General features: G+C 50.4%; 1 protein-coding gene across 4 annotated transcripts; it reads left to right on the forward strand.

Moving 5' to 3' along the window:
• On the forward strand, positions 1-9,840 carry TRAPPC1 (trafficking protein particle complex subunit 1). Of its 4 annotated transcripts, XM_083410862.1 has the most exons (6): positions 4-139; positions 1,708-1,806; positions 5,540-5,610; positions 6,690-6,828; positions 8,460-8,597; positions 9,052-9,840. In XM_083410862.1, the coding sequence occupies exons 2-5, from the start codon at positions 1,708-1,710 to the stop codon at positions 8,586-8,588; spliced, it is 438 nt and encodes a 145-aa protein (XP_083266988.1). In that variant the 5' UTR covers positions 4-139; the 3' UTR covers positions 8,589-8,597; positions 9,052-9,840. The 4 variants fall into 4 exon arrangements, with proteins under 4 accessions (XP_083266987.1, XP_083266988.1, XP_083266990.1 ...); XM_083410861.1 differs by having other exon boundaries at positions 1-139; positions 8,460-9,840; XM_083410864.1 differs by having other exon boundaries at positions 130-150; positions 8,460-9,840.
• The last annotated feature ends 6,929 nt before the right edge of the window (positions 9,841-16,769 follow it).

Below are 16,769 nucleotides of genomic sequence, written 5' to 3' on the forward strand. Positions count from 1 at the left end.
CACGCACGCGCCGAGCGGCTGACCAATCAGCGCGCGCATATGCCCTACCGCGCTCGCTCGCGCGCTCGCTCTCTCTCCTCCCGGAAGTAAGAGGATTCGGAAGCTGCCGGGCAGGGAGGGCGTTGCCATAGAGACGAAGGTGAGACTCCGGTACTGAGGGATGGGGGCGGGGGCTGTAGGCCCCGGAGGGTCCTCAATACGTGGAGCCCGCTGAGGGGCCAAAACGGCGACCACCCGGACCTTCCCCACCAAGGGCAGGACTAGCCCAGCGCTGGTGGGGGAGACTGTGGGTAGAGCTCCAGGGCTGGCTGGGCTGCTCCTCTTGGTCCTCGGCCTCACTGCCTGATGGGAATCGGAGGCTGAGCGCGGCAATGTCCCCGCTGCCCGCCCACCCCCTGTCCGTCCCCACAGTGAGCGTTGAGGGGAGCAGGGCCCGTTTAACTTCCCTACCCTCGAATTCCAAAAGTGAGGGGTGCTAAACAGATGTAACATGACTTGGGAATTCAAAAAGAGATTTTGGTGAAACTAAACAATTTAGTTTTGCTGGGTAAGTAAAAAGTGTGTAAAATTGCATAGAAATCGTTCAAAATGATTGCCAAGCACTTATATTGTTATTGTTGTTTAGCACTGCCTAACATTTTCAGAAGGTAAAATTAAAATTAATGTTTTCTGAAAGCAATTCATGTGCTGCTTCATCAAACATAGACTTACCAAGATCAGTGTTGTCTAGTCACAAAAATAATAGCTGGTTCAAATGCCTCACACCCAAAAGCATCTTTTTAACACTCCCCCACTGAAGAAATCTGCAAAAAATCAAGTTTCACTGCTGCCAGAGTGTATCAGGTGGCTCATGCCAGCGAGCCCAGCTTCACTAGGGCAGTGGAAGTGGAGGGGACTTTCTCAAGCCTGCCAACCTACCTCTGCCCAGGCAGCAACCCAAAGATGTGGGCTGGATCCCCCCCACTGCCTTGTACCCCCCCCCCATTTTTTTCATAGGTTTGTTCGTAATGGTGAATGGGTGCCAATTGCAAGTAAATATTAGGTAAGCCTTGGCTGATTCAAATGTTTACTAAATACAAGAAAAATAAACATTCACAGATCACTCTACAGGGCATCAGAAAATTTTCTGGGGCAAACAGTTTTTTTCTACACACACACACACACTAACCTGTGCAATTAACCCTAAGTTGCATAGGAAATTTTCTGGGAAGCCAACATTGCTGGCAACACTCCTGGCAAGAGCCACACTGTAGAGTATTCCTTTCCTGTATTACTAGAATATGGCCTTCCTGTGTTCCTTTCCTGTGTTGCCTTCCTGTTGAATTCTTAGAGATCCTGCGTAGGTGGTACTTCTGTACATTGCCTTCCAAACAACCCTGGCACGGATAGCTCCGAGTCTCTAAGTGATGTCATGACCTTCCTATCTAACTATATACATCCCCTGTTTATCACAGCAGACTAGAAGAATGTTAAGTGCACTCTATGTAATCTCTGAATACCACCCTATCAATCATTACTATTCTAGTAATACAGGAAAGGAATACTCTACACCACACCCCTTTTTGGTGCTCCAAAAGGAAGTCATGGGTGGCGGGGACACCTTTCCTGACCCCACAAAATGCCTCCACAAGCAATTGGACCTGGTGATGGGTGGGATCTCTGTATCCATGTCAGGTGTGCATGATGGATTCCTCACTTTCCTTGCAGATGACGGTGCATAATTTGTACATATTCGACCGCAATGGAATCTGCCTGCACTACAGTGAGTGGAACCGGAAGAAGCAAGCCGGCATCTCTAAAGACGAGGTGAGACTTGAGGCTTGAGATATGCAGAGCAGAATGCCAAGGCTTAAGCCTGCTAAGGACATAGTGTTATAAGAATTTTAAGGACTCAAATACAGAGTAAATATTCATAAGTGCACACATATCTAAATGTACGATATACCTGAAATAGTATTGGAGAGCAATCCTGAAGCCATTTTGACTCTCCCAATTACCTCAAATATTCCTCTGCAGTAAGGGAGGCAAATGGGGAAATTCTTTTTGCTTGCAAATCCTGTCTTAAGGGTGCATTTGTGTATGAATAGGGTGAGCCAGTGACCTGGATTCAGGAACTAAAGTATTAACCATTACAAAAGAATAACCAGTCTTCCTAGGTAATGCAGTCAGTGACCATTATCAGGCATCCTGGCAGGCAGGATTTCTGCTATAGACCACCTCCTTTGATGTATGCATGATGTTTTGAGTGGTCTTGGGCTACAGGATGGGCAATTTCATCAGTCTATATAAGGGCTTGCACACCATTGTTCAGGGTTCTCCTCCCTCCTGCATGTGGCGAGTGGGGACCCTGTTGCAACAGTGCCTTGAATGAAGATCAGTCTTCCTAGCTGCTTTGCTTCTCAATATACTCTGGTTGGCATCTGTTATTTTCTCCTACCGATAGGGAGCCCACTTAAGGACTCTATATGGGCTCCATAATACCCCATGTGGGACGCGGGTGGCGCTGTGGGTAAAACATCAGCGCCTAGGACTTGCCAATCGCATGGTCGGCGGTTCGAATCCCCGCGGCGGGGTGAGCTCCCGTTGTTCGGTCCCAGCTCCTCCCACCTAGCAGTTCGAAAGCACCCTTAAGTGCAAGTAGATAAATAGGTACCGCTTTATAGCGGGAAGGTAAACAGCATTTCCGTGTGCTGCTCTGGTGCCGGTTCGCCAGAGCAGCTTTGTCACGCTGGCCACGTGACCCGGAAGTGTCTGCGGACAGCGCTGACCCCCGGCCTCTAGAGTGAGATGAGCGCACAACCCTAGAGTCTGTCAAGACTGGCCCGTACGGGCAGGGGTACCTTTACCTTTACCTTTAATACCCCATAAGGGAAAGGGAACATTTTTTTTCTTATAACTATAGGAAGAGCCCTGCTGGATCAGGCCAGTGACCTATCCTGTTCTCACAATGGCCAATCAGATGTTTCAGTAGGAAACTCACAAATAGGATCCAAGCACAAGAGCCCTCCCCCCTCCTGCTGTTTCCAGCAACTGGTATTCAGAAGCACTGCTGCCTCTGACCATGGAGGCAGATGTTAGGCATCATGGCTAGAGTTCCAAGAGTTTGTCTAATCCTCTTTTTAAACCAGCTGTTGGTTGGTGGCCATCACTACCTCCTGTGGGAGTGAGTTCCATAGTTTAACTATGCACTGCACCAGTCTCTTACTGGGATCTTTGCCCACCCACCCTAGATTTGTGGGGCGGGGAGCCTGAGGGAAACCAAACTGCAGTGTTCTGCAAGTTACTTAGTTTCTACCTCTGTTAATCTTGTGTGGTGCAGAACCTTGAAATGATGGCTCTGTTCCAAGTGGGCATAACTAAGTAATTTTTTTTAAAGTGTGATGCTTAAACTAAGTAAAAGATTAATCAGCAGCTGTGCAGTGATATCCTGACTACCTTTTCTGCCCATTTAAAACCACCACCAGCAAACCCACTTTAGCTTTCCAGTGTTTCTTCAAGCCAGGGATAGGAACGGCTTTGCGCTGGCTGCCTTCCTCCTGCCGTTGAAGAGCGAAAGCAGGAGTAAGTACAGTCGTATCTTGGAAGTTGAACGGAATCCATTCCGGAACTCGGTTTGACTTCCAAAACGTTCAGAAACCAAAGCGCGGCTTCTGATTGGCTGCAGGAAGCTCCAGTCCGCTCTGGACGTTCGGCTTTCAAAAATAATTTGAAAACCGGAACACTCACTTCTGGGTTTCGATTGTTCGGGAGCCGGTTTGTTCAGGAGCCAAGGCATTTGAGATCCAAGGTATGACTGCAGCGATCTCTCCCCTAGCTGGAAAAAGAATAGAAAGCTACCTTATATCCTGGACCCATGCAGCTCAGTCAAGTCCGAGGCCATTCCTAGGCCCATGTGCTTTGCCCCTGATCAGGACACACAGTTGAAATAGTGTTACAGTGTTCATTGTTTGGAGGAGAGCAGAGCATTGTGGGTAGGTGCTGTTTTGCCTTGGTGGAACCTCTGTCCCAGGTAAGCAAGCAAAGAGGAATCATTCTTGTGCCACAGAATGACAATACACATTCAGCAGAGGAGAAGGGGAAATGTGAGGATGTTTTCCTTCTATGCAACTTTGCAAGCCTGTTCCAAGATACATTTAGCACTGTGAGCGTGGCAGGGACCCTGAAGTGTAAAGTGTAATTCTTCCATGGAAGGGGATTGTTCAGCAACATCACACTTCTAAGGTAAAGGGGCCCCTGACCATTAGGTCCAGTCGTGACCGACTCTGGGCACTCATCTCGCTTTATTGGCCGAGGGAGCTGGCGTACAGCTTCCGGGTCATGTGGCCAGCATGACTAAGCCGCTTCTGGCGAACCAGAGCAGCGCACGGAAATGCCGTTTACCTTCCCGCTGGAGCGGTACCTATTTATCTACTTGCACTGGCGTGCTTTCAAACTGCTAGGTTGGCAGGAGCAGGGAACGAGCAACGGGAGCTCACCCCGTCACGGGGATTTGAACCACCGACCTTCTGATCGGCATGTCTTAGGCTCTGTTGTTTAACCCACAGCACCACCCGCTGTGGGTTAAACCACCCGCACACTTCTACCTCCTGTACTAATCCGTGGTGCAAAACACAAGCTCTGTCTGGGGAAGCATGAAATTTTGGTGGTGTTTACGCGCATGGGGCAGGGAGAGGGAAGGGTGTGAGTAAAAAGAAAAGTTCAAAAGCTTCCTAGCTTGAATGATACTATGAGTTTCCCTTTAGCAGCCGCCACTTTCTAATTTGGGGAATTCCGGTGTTGAAGCTTCCTGGGGAACAGCAAGCTCCATTTGGGGAAGTTCTGCTGGTTATGTGACTTTGGGTGATTCACATCAGATGTTTTGTTTCTTGAAGAGGTGCTCAAGAGGCCAGAGGGTTACATTCAGTAGCCAACCATTAGAAATTACTCCTTGTAAAGTTGGTTTTTGTGAAGCAATCATCTCTACAATACAGTGGTACCTCAGGTTACATACGCTTCAGGTTACAGACTCCGCTAACCCAGAAATAGTGCTTCAGGTTAAGAACTTTGCTTCAGGATGAGAACAGCAATCGTGCTCCAGCAGCAGGAGGCCCCATTACCTAAAGTGGTGCTTCAGGTTAAGAACAGTTTCAGGTTAAGTACGGACCTCTGGAACGAATTAAGTACTTAACCCGAGGTACCACTGTATATTCTTAGATTCAGCTTCAGAAGGAATGTTTTGTATTTTGGGTTTTTTTAGCGAGTTATTTTTGGCTATGATGCAAGTCTGCTTTGCACATGTTATGGGTTAACTTTCCTAGGCACTACCGTTGCTGTAACATATCGTGCCCTAATGTCTATCAGTTGCATTGATTATCTCTTAGGGGTCCCGTTGGCTTTGTGGTTTCTGTGCCATGGATGTCCTTGTACGGTTAGCCACAGGGTGGCGCCAGAGCAGAGCAAATGAGCATGACTGAGTTCTTCATCCTTGCCATGGAGTCTCACCCCATTCTCCCTATGAACACATATCATTTTCTTTCTCTCTCTCCCTCCCTCCCTGCAGGAGTTCAAGCTGATGTACGGCATGCTTTTCTCCATCCGCTCCTTCGTTAGCAAGATGAGCCCTGTGGACATGTATCCTTTCTGCTTAAACAGCAGCCTCAAAAGTATCAGTCTTGCGGTTTTTTGACAGAGGGAGCCTGACCGAATGCTTTTTAATTCACGTGGAAGTAGCGTTATCTACCATATTTTTCGCTCTATAGGACGCACCTTTTCCCCCTCCAAAAATTAAGGGGAAATGTGTGTGCATCCTATAGAGCGAATGCAGGCTGCGTGGCTAAGCCCAAAGCTGCGCAGCGCTCCGTCTTGCTGTTCTAGCTGCGCAAAGCCTCCGCAGGGCAGCGGGGTGCCTTCGTCCCGCTACCCTGCGGAGGCTACAAAGGCTGCAGACAGAATAGTGCGGGGAAACTGTTCTAGCTTGCGGATGGCTGTGCAAAGCCTTCACCCCGCTGCCCTGCAGAGCTTGTGGGGCTGGTGGGGGGAAGGCTGCAATGCTTCCCCCCCCCCCAGCCCCACAAGCTCGGAGGGCGGCGGGAAGGCGGCACGCCACCTCTGTGCTGCTCCCCGACCTGGTTTGGAGGCTGGCGGTGGGGGAAAGCAGTGCTCCCCCCCCCCCGCCAGCCCCAAAGAGCAGGTGGAAAGGAACCCAAAGCCTCCGGAGCCCAGCGGGAGCTCCAGCTGAGCTCCAGAGGCTTCGGGTGAACGCACCTTGAACGCACAGAACACACCTTGTTTTAGAAGAAGAAGAAGAGTTTGGATTTGATATCCCGCTTTATCACTCCCCTTCAGGAGTCTCAAAGCGGCTAACATTCTCCTTTCCCTTCCTCCCCACAACAAACACTCTGTGAGGTGAATGGGGCTGAGAGACTTCAAAGAAGTATGACTGGCCCACGGTCACCCAGCAGCTGCATGTGGAGGAGCGGAGATGCGAACCCAGTTCCCCAGATTACGAGTCCACCGCTCTTAACCACTACACCACACTGGCTCTCAATGTTTTCCCCCCCTGTTCTCCCCCTCCTATGGTCCAGTGCGTCCTATAAAGCGAAAAATACGGTCCTTAAGGAGTAAAACTTGTTTGAGAGGGAGGGGGCTTAGCCAGCTGCCTTTGCCTGACGTCTCCTTCCTCCAGTTCTCCTTAACTCCTTGCACCCCAGGAAAGATGGCTTCCTCTCCTTCCAGACCAGCAAGTATAAGCTGCACTACTATGAGACGCCCACGGGACTCAAGGTGGTGATGAACACAGACTTGGGGGTGGGCAACATCCGAGATGTCCTGCATCAGATCTACAGCTATGTGAGTCGGATGTGGGGGGTGCCGCCTCCTCCCCTGCCCCCCATCCCATGATAATCCCTAGGATGGCTGTCCTGTGTACAGATGCCCTCCAAACGCAGTGAAGGAAGAGGAGTAATAATAATTTATTTATACCCCGCCCATATGGCTGGGTCCCCCCAGCCACTCTGGGCGGCTTCCAACAAAACACTAAAATACAATAACCTATTAAACATTAAAAGCTTCCCTAAACAGGGCTGCCTTTAGATGTCTTCTAAAAGTTTGGTAGTTATTTTTCTCTTTGACATCTGGCGGGAGGGCGCCACCACCGAGAAGGCCCTCTGCCTGGTTCCCTGTAACTTGGCTTCTCGCAGCGAGGGAACCACCAGAAGGTCCTTGGTGCTGGACCTCAGTGTCCGGGCTGGACGACGGGGATGGAGACGCTCCTTCAGGTATACTGGACCGAGGCCGTAGCAGGCACAGGTCCTAGAGGGGTTATTCCCCCAGCCTCCTCCAATCTGGCACCTTCCAGATGTTGTCCTGCAATGCCCACCATCACTTTCACTGACCCTCAGTTGCTCTGGTTGGGGAGCTTCCTGCAGCCAATCAGAAGCCACACTTTGGTTTCTGAACATTTTGGAATTCGAACGGACTTCTGGAACAGATTCTGTTCGACTTCCAAGATATGACTGTATAGTGATTATGAATGCAGTATTTAAAATTTATTATTTCCCCCCCAGTACTGATTTTTTTTTCTGTTGGTGTAGTTTTTATATTTTATGGGTAAATTGAGTAAAAAATGAGAGAGAGTGGTAGCAGCAGGTGAAACAGATCAACTGGTCAGGCCAAAGCTCTGTATATTCTTTGTTAAAAAGCGGTTACCTGATGTTGCAAGACCACCAGATTAGGGTTTAGGGGTGCAGCCTTTCAAAAGGAGCCCAGGCTCCTGCTTCCTCTGGGCTTTTCATTCATCTCCTCCAGTGCATTTGCCCCATTCCTTGCCCAGCAGTTGCTTTGACTCAGTGGTTGCCAACATGCCAAAGCAGACGGGAGTCCTTTATTTCCCACTTCTGCGTTGGCAGCAGCGAGAGCGGAACTCTTAGGGTATCTGCCGCTGTCCTGAGAGAAGGCAAGTGCGAATGATCCCAAAGTAAGAACGAAGCATCGGTCACTGGGGTTAGTCAAAATAGAAATCTTTTTTGGAGTGGCAGGTCTCCCAATGTTTGGTTTTCATTTCCCTGAAGCAGTGGCGTAGCGTGGGTTGTCAGCACCCGGGGCAAGGCAAGTAATTTGCCCCCCCCCCCCGCTGTACTGTCCTTCCCCCAGATAGTCCCTCACTCTCTCTCTGCACCGCTCCGCACGCCTGGCCCCTCCCCTCCACAGCGGGCGGCGACCCGGCAGCTCGGATCGGATTCGCACAGCCAGCACTGCAGTGAGAGAGAGTGAGTGAGCCAGGTAGGGGCAGAGAGCTGCGAGTGCGAGCGCCCCCCCCCCCAGATGTTGCGCCCGGTGCAGCCGCCCCCCCCCCTGCACCCCCCACGCCATGCCACTGCCCTGAAGCTGTTTCAGTTGGGGTCCAGAGGGGAGGAGGGGTATTCTCATCTCACTGACCTCGTGATTCTCCTTCCAAACAGCTTCTTCCCTCTCCTCCCTAGATCTACGTGGAGTATGTGGTCAAAAACCCTCTGTGCAGCTTGAACGAGAACATTCAGAGCGAGCTCTTTCGGAGCAAGCTGGACAGCTTCATCCGTGGGCTGCCCTTCTTCTCAGCTCGGGCAGGCTAAGTGGTGCGGGTGGGTGTTTGCCTTTTCCCCTTCCATGCTGTGAATACTACAATTCCCACGATGCACGAGCTTGGCACTTTCTGGCAGCGAGCTTGGCACTTTCTCTGCTGGGTGTGCCATCGTCAGAACAACCGTCATTCCCTGCACCCCAACCATAACGGACTTGTGGCCCAAACCAGAACTCTGAGCTTGGATACCTTTTGGACAGCGGCTTTCTCCGCAGTTCTTTCCCCCGTTCCCTCCACCGCCCCTTGACCCGCGGCTCCATCTTTTGTCCCATTGCGTATTCCCCCCTAGTTGGGACCCCAAGAGCCCATCTTCCTTCCCCTCCTGACCGTGACACACAGTCCTTTGCCAGCCCAGGCCTCTTCCCTTCTATTTATAGAGCTTTGCCTCATCCCTTTCTCCCCCCTCCGCCCCCCAAGCTCCTATTTATAGCCAGTCTCTTCTCCTGCTTTTCCAGTCCAGTGCTCTACCAGCCTGGGCATGACATCAAGTGCCCCGGGGCTAAGGGGGTGCTGCTTGGACGCAGCGGAAGATGCAGCGGCATGTCCTTCCCAAGCACATCTCGCGAAAAGACGGGCCAGCAATCCAACTTCACGTTTCCGCCACCAGGAAAGGTCGACGAGCAACACAGGTCGAGAAGAGAGCTTTACTGTATTCTTTTTTTTGCTGTGCTGGGTCCACCTTTCGTGAATTAAACAAAATGCCACCTTTAAGATCAGAAGTTGCTTTGATCACCTTCAGCCTTCTCTAGGGCTCTCTGGGATTTGCCGGTTAACTCGGTTGCCATTGCCCCCCAGACTGTGTTATGTTTGCAATGGCTGCTGAGCCACCTCCACAAAAACCCCTATGTCAAGATGAGAGTCTCAGCTTCGTCGTCGCCCTGCAAACGAGATGCCGAAGGCCAGCGAGGCAGCAGCTCTTCTTCAAATTGGACTAACCGGCTCGTTAAATCGTCGGTCTCAAGTTCTTGCGTCACATGGGGCTTTTTACCTCCTCGGGCTTCGATGTTCAGAGAAGGGAAGCAAAGCGAAAACATGGGCAGATACACCTCCAGGCCAGAAATTAAGTGCCTGGGTTAACCACCGTCTTGCTTCACCCCCCCCACCCCCCTTGAAAGGCCACGGCCAGTTGCTCCCTTCCCTTATTCGCCGTTGTTCATTCGGAGCGTTTTAAGCTCTGTGTGTGATTCAAGCTTGTTTCCCACTTCTTTAAACGCGAGCTGATTAAAAAAATTACGTCTCTTGTTCTCTCTTGTCATGATCAATTTTGCATGCTTTGAAAGGTTTCATATTGCCGTGCTGGTGACCTCGGTCCGTTAAATGGTATAAAACCTTCGCCTGGAGATGCATCCAATTAAATGCCCCTCAAGGCCACGGTGGATGGCTTGGACTTGCATTCGAGGGCTGGCGAAATGACATTTTTGAAGCATGACATCAGAAGAAGCTGCCGGATCAGACCAGTGGCCCATCTAGTCCGGCCACACAGATGTCAGTGGGAAACCCACAAGCCAGAGCCCTCTCCCCTCCTGTGGCACCCCGTGGCTGGCATTCAGGAGCATGACCCATGACAGTGGGCTAGGTGTTCCAGTGGCCTGATCCAGCGGTCTCTTCTTATGATAACCTCTCTCGTGCCCTGGTGCCCTCCCTCCCAAAGAGGAGGCTTATTTATATTTCTTTAGAATACTTACACCCTGCTTTTCAAAGCAGCTTACAAAGGTTGCCAAAACAAGATGCCTCTTGAATCTAGTAAAGGTAAAGGGACCCCCTGACCATTAGGTCCAGTCGTGACCGACTCTGGGGTTGCGGCGCTCATCTCGCTTTACTGGCCGAGGGAGCCGGCGTACAGCTTCCAGGTCATGTGGCTAGCAGGACCAAGCCACTTCTGGCGAACCAGAGCAGAGCACGGAAATGCCGTTTACCTTCCCGCCAGAGTGGTACCTATTTATCTACTTGGACTTTTTGGCATGCTTTCGAACTGCTAGGTGGGCAGGAGCAGGGACCGAGCAACGGGAACTCACCCCATCGCGGGGATTCGAACCGCTGACCTTCTGATCGGCAAGCCCTAGGCTCTGTGGTTTAACCCGCAGCGCCACCTGTGTCCCTTGAATCTAGTACAGGCACATAAATCACAAAGGTGTTCTCTGGGGACCAGGATTGTGCACATGCAGACGGTTATGGGTGTCCCCTGCTGTCCCAGCTCGCACCCAGGACCCCTGAATGTCGGAAGTGTCTCAGCAAAGAAACAAGGGCAGGTCAGCTGCCAGGTATCTCCTGCTGCTAAAAGGCAGAGCAAAGCGCCCATCCTCCGTGCTGGGCTTTAGTGTCTGGCGGGGATTATCTTCGCTTAATCCCTCAGGACAACAAGGACAAGCAGGTAGTGAGGAGAGGGGAGCGGCATGTCTGAGAATCGAAAAATGCTGGCTGGATTCAGCCCTGTATTCTATAGGGCCCAAGTTTCCACCCTCCTCCTGAGACTGCCATCTCCCGGAACAGCTGACTCCATCTACCTTTTTCAAATGAGCCTGCCTAAAATAAAACCTGGAAGTCCTGCTTTAAGTGAAGTCTTAAATCTCCCTGCTTTCAGAGCCCAGAAGACTACACCACCCGGATCCTGCTCATCAGGTTGCATGCCCCAAGACAGGACTAGCAAGCATGATGGATGACTCTCCAACCATCCGGATGCCCCTGGTTTGATTCTAGTTCATAAAGGTAACAGCTCAGGATCTCATAGAATCATAGAGTTGGAAGAGACCCCAAGGGCCATCGAGTCCAACCCCCTGCCAAGCAGGAAACACCATCAGAGCACTCCTGACATATGGTTGTCAAGCCTCTGCTTAAAGACCTCCAAAGAAGGAGACTCCACCACACTCCTTGGCAGCAAATTCCACTGTCGAACAGCTCTTACTGTCAGGAAGTTCTTCCTAATGTTTAGGTGGAATCTTCTTTCTTGTAGTTTGGATCCATTGCTCCGTGTCCGCTTCTCTGGAGCAGCAGAAAACAACCTTTCTCCCTCCTCTAGGTGACATCCTTTTCTATATTTGAACATATAAAAGGATGTCACATAGAGGAGCAGTGCCCCCTGGGTTATTCCCAGCAGTGCCCCCTGGGTTATTGCCAGCGGCTCCCATTTATCCCCAGTGGCCTGAGCATAGAAAACTGGTGGTGCCTGTTCAGATAATCACAGTATTTTATTTTGAAATGTAATAATACGTCTTTCACCACCCTTCTCCAATCTGGTACCCTTGAGATATTTTGGGTTACAACTCCCATAATCCCCAGCAGAATACGGCAGTGCTGATGGGAGTTGCTGTCAAAAATATCTTTAAGGTACTGTGTTGTAAAGGCAAAAGGAAGGCTGTCTCAAGTCTCTCTCTGGGCAGAACTTTCTGCTGCCATTGAATGTCTGGTTTCCTGGACAGGTTCTTTGACTCGCCCTGCCATTTTCAAAAAGATGCCCACAGCCCTTTGTGAAGGATTTATTCAGATAGCCTCCACGTGTTGTCTCGGTTTAGAAATTGTAGTTGAGATTGTTTTGGGGCAGCGAGCGAGCGATTGTAGTTGAGATTGTTTTGGGACAGCAGCGAGAATATTGATGGCTCAGAAATGGAAGCAAGAAGAGTTACCAACATTGGAAGAATGGAGAATGAAGATGATGGACTTTGCAGAACTTGACAGATTGACAGGAAGAATTCGAAATCGACGAGATCAGAGATTCACAGAAGATTGGGAAAAGTTTACAGAGTATATGCATGGAAAACAAATAACGCTTGTAAGCTTTAATGAAGCTCTGTAAAAAAGAAAATGAGAGAATGAGAGTGAATAAGATTTAAATTTACAAATAATAGGTGAGATTTTAGAAATGTGTAAGAAATTAAGAAGGGAAGGAGTACCAGCCAAGTTGAGGGAAGTCAAAAAAAAGAGATTGAATGTAAAAAATGTATGAATTGTATTAATTTGTTTTATTTGTAAACTAAATAAAAATTATATATATATATAAAAAGAGATTGTTTTGGGGCTGGGGGTCTTTTGAAAGAAGCAGCGGGGGAGGGGAGGATGTAGCAAGGGGGACAAAATGCATCGGTTTCCATGTCCGTTGCATTTCTGCCGCAGTTCACCTTCTGCCCAAAAACTGCGTTAACATGTCTCACTGTTGCAAAATCATGTAATTTAGGTAATTCACACAATTATGTGGTGAATGTTGTCATCAGAGTATCCCACCCCATTCACGTCAGTGCAGATGGGGGCATGACAGCATATTGTTTGCAGACTGCATTGATTTCCGTTCGGGATGCTGGGCGAATCAGCGAATTTCCACTCCCATTTCTGTTTTCGTCTAAATTTTCCCAATATCCCTACGAAGGAGGAAGTCTTCCGTTCTGTAAAGGTAAAGGGACCCCTGACCATTAGGTCCAGTCGTGGCCGACTCTGGAGTTGCGGCGCTCATCTCGCTTTACTGGCCGAGGGAGCCGGCGTACAGCTTCCGGGTCATGGGGCCAGCATGACTAAACCGCTTCTGGCGAACCAGAGCAGCACACGGAAACGCCGTTTACCTTCCCTCCAGAGCGGTACCTATTGATCTACTTGCACTTTGACGTGCTTTCGAACTGCTAAGTTTGCAGGAGCAGGGACCGAGCAACGGGAGCTCACCCCGTCGCGGGGATTCGAACCGCCGACCTTCTGATCGGCAAGTCCTAAGCTCTGTGGTTTAACCCACAGCGCCACCCGCATCCCTTTCTGTACCGCAGAGTTAAACTGGGGAACTCTCTCCCACGGGAGGCAGCGATGGCCGCCAACTCAGATGACTTTCGAAGAGAAATTGGGCAAATTCATAGAGGATAAAGCTATCGGCGGCAACCAGACGTGATGGCTATGTTGGGTCTCCACACTTGGGGGCAGTAAATGCTTCTGAATGCCAGTTGCTGTGAGCCACAGGAGGAGAGAGGGCTCTTGCGCTTTGTGTGGGCTTCTGACTTGGGCATTTGGCTGGCCACTGTGAGATCAGGAAGCTGGACTAAGTGGGCTGTTATCTTAAGGAGGATAAATGCAGGGGTGAATCTGGATTTCCACATTGAGCTGGGGTTCGGCAGCATTTCTTCAGTAGGAGGACTCCACCCGTTGCTCGTTCCTCCTCCTGGACCCTCCCTGCCACACGCCGATTTGCTCTCTTTTTATCTGCGCCTGACACACATACCCATTAGCTTTCTGCTAATCCCACTGAGCTGACCAGGTGGTGTTAGGCCAGAGGCAGAGTGCTTTGGGTGTGCTGAGAAGCTTTGAATTTTGCACAGTTCCCGAGTTTAATTCCTACAAAGCCCCAAATGGGAACGGCGTCGGTGGGGCCTGCCAACGCTTGGCCCAGCTGGGGTTTAACTCTTGGAAGTGAGTGCAGCTGTAGCTTCTAACTGCAGCCTTTGAGGGCGCAGTGAGGACCTGGCAGGTGGGCGAAATTGTCAATTTCTGTTTCATTTTCACCATCTGTTTGCAATTCTCTTTTTTTAAAAAACCAGCATTTTAGTGGTTTGACTCTCTCCTAATAACACACATTTTTGTGTGCAGGTTTCCCTAATAAAGTGGTACCTCGGGTTACATACGCTTCAGGTTACAGACTCCGCTAACCCAGAAATAGTGCTTCAGGTTAAGAAATTTGCTTCAGGATGAGAACAGAAATCGTCCTCCGGCAGCGTGGCAGCAGCAGGAGGCCCCATTAGCTAAAGTGGTGCTTCAGGTTAAGAACAGTTTCAGGTTAAGTACGGACCTCCAGAACGAATTAAGTACTTAACCCGAGGTACCACTGTATGTGCATATTAAAAGCCATATTTCCCCTTCTATTTGTTTTTTCTTTCATGTGCATACTCTCCCTTGACATGTGCGTTTTTGTACACACTGCTGGGCAGGATAGATTGCATTGCAAAATTCGGAGACGTGCAGGTTTGGGAATTTGATTCGCGTATCATTTCAGAAAGTGCAAATTATTCGGTTCGCGTTTACAGGCAAACCTACCTGACCTCTTTCCCATCCCTAGTGGAGGCTCCTCAGTGGCTATGAGTGCTTTTCCCCAGCTCTGACTGGTTCACCAGCTACAGCCCCTTTGGGGCAGAGATGGCTTAGGCACTGTACTCCATGCTCTGGTAACTTCCAGACCGGAGCCTAGCAGTTCCCCCTCTGCATGGGGCTGCGACACGGAAACTCCAGTCGCTCCAAAATGCAGCAGCCGGATTACTGGTGGGGGTTTCCCTGCAGGTCTCATATAACCCCTATTTTAAAACAGCTCCACTGGTGGCCAGTTCATTTCCAGACGCATTGGAAGGTGCTGGAGGGTTTAAAACCCTAAACTCAGGCCCCAAATATCTGAAAGACTGCCTCCTTCCTACAGATCCGCTTGGGTGCTGAGTTAAGCAGAGTGGACCCTTTTGATTGTTGCTCAGGGATGTGGGTGGCGCTGTGGGTTAAACCACAGAGCCTAGGACTTGCCGATCAGAAGGTCGGCGGTTCGAATCCCTACAACGGGGTGAGCTCCCGTTGCTTGGTCCCTGCTCCTGCCCACCTAGCAGTTCGAAAGCACATCAAAGTGCAAGTAGATAAATAGGTACCACTCAAGCGGGAAGGTAAACGGCATTTCTGTGCGCTGCTCTGATTCGGCAGAAGCGGCTTAGTCAAGCTGACCACATGACCCGGAAGCTGGACGACGGCTCCCTCGGCCAGTAAAGCGAGATGAGCGCCGCAACCCCAGAGTCGGTCACGACTGGACCTAATGGTCAGGGGTCCCTTTACCTTTACCTGCCCACAGAGGCTCAGGGGGTGGCAGCCCAGGAGAGGGCCTTGTCTGTGGTGACCCATAAGCTGTGAAACAGAGGTGTATCTGGCACCGTCATACAGCTTCTGGCAACTGCTGAAGACATTCAGGGTCCCTTCCCAGTCTTCAACTCTATGTTTCTATGAAACTCTTTCCCCTAGCTTTTGACATTTGACGAGCATGTCTTCAAGACCAACATCCTTTTTCTAAGTTGTTTTGAACTTTTTCATACCATGTTTTAATGTTGTAAGCCTTCCTTTACAGCGAAGGGCAGGTAATTAGTAATACAGTGGTACCTTGGGTTACATACGCTTCAGGTTACAGACTCCGTTAACCCAGAAATAGTGTTTCAGGTTAAGAACTTTGCTTCAGGATGAGAACAGAAATTGTGTTCCAGTGGCGCGGCGGCAGCGGGAGGCCCCATTAGCTAAAGCGGTACCTCAGGTTAAGAACAGTTTCAGGTTAAGAACGGAATTAAGCACTTAACCCGAGGTACCACTGTATTCTTTCTTTGTAGCTCTGACTCCTACACGTAGTTTCTCTTCCAGAAAATAAGGTAGTTCCCTCCCCAGATGCCAATTTCCAACACGGGCGGCTTAAGCCGGTTTTCTTTTTAAACCATTTCGTAATGTGAACATAAAGCCTAAATTGGATTTATCATCCCACTTGCTCTCCTGCGTTGACCAGATCTGGCACCTGCGATGCACTTAGCACGGGAGAAGGATCAAAGATGGGCTTCAAGGCTGTGCCTGGTTCCTCTCCCGACGAATTTTGCGTTGTGATTTCAGCCTTGCTGTGATTCCTTGACCAGCAGGGAGATTCTAGCTTCCAATAACACACCTCAAGGCAAAGTGAGCCCTCCTGTTGCTTTCCTGGGCCTAGGGCACCCTTGACCGGTAGTTAGGTGGCCTTTCTCACTTGGGCGTCCACAAACAGGAGTGTCGTGAAAAGAAAGAGGGAAGGAGGTGTCCCATCAAGGAAGCCACGCCAGGAGTGTGGCTGACGCCAGGGCTCCCGCTCTTTGGCGTGCCAGAAGCGTGCGAGAGATTTCCCGCTGCAAATTCAACTGGTGGGGAATCAGATCTACGAGGGAGGAATTAAGAGCGTCAAACGAACAGGGCGATGGGCTGTTGGGATAGGATATGGCGATTTAGGGGGGCATAGGGCAAGGAAAAGGGGAGGGTAGCGAGGGGGGTGTCAGAGGCCATGCTTCACCAGCTGCCAGGCCAGCAAATCCCCCACGTTCTCCCTCCCCCATGGGGAGGGAGGGAAGGGAGTGAGAAGGGAATCTCCGGGCATTAAGCACCGTGGCTCCGGCTAAGCCGCTGTCCTCGGCTCTGGTGCGGCAGGTGCCGCAGGGATCTCCGCCAGGCCTCCCCCGAC

This window comes from Podarcis tiliguerta (assembly GCF_965153285.1).
Source record: "Podarcis tiliguerta genome assembly, chromosome: 13".
Classification (NCBI taxonomy): Eukaryota; Metazoa; Chordata; class Lepidosauria; order Squamata; family Lacertidae; genus Podarcis; species Podarcis tiliguerta.

Bases quoted from the DNA above. Each gene is read 5' to 3' on its own strand.
- TRAPPC1 (XM_083410861.1), top strand. From the start codon at position 1,708: ATGACGGTGCATAATTTGTACATATTCGACCGCAATGGAATCTGCCTG. The intron at 1,807-5,539 runs GTGAGACTTGAG...CCCTCCCTGCAG, and splicing joins CCGGCATCTCTAAAGACGAG to GAGTTCAAGCTGATGTACGG. The intron at 6,829-8,459 runs GTGAGTCGGATG...TCTCCTCCCTAG, and splicing joins TGCATCAGATCTACAGCTAT to ATCTACGTGGAGTATGTGGT.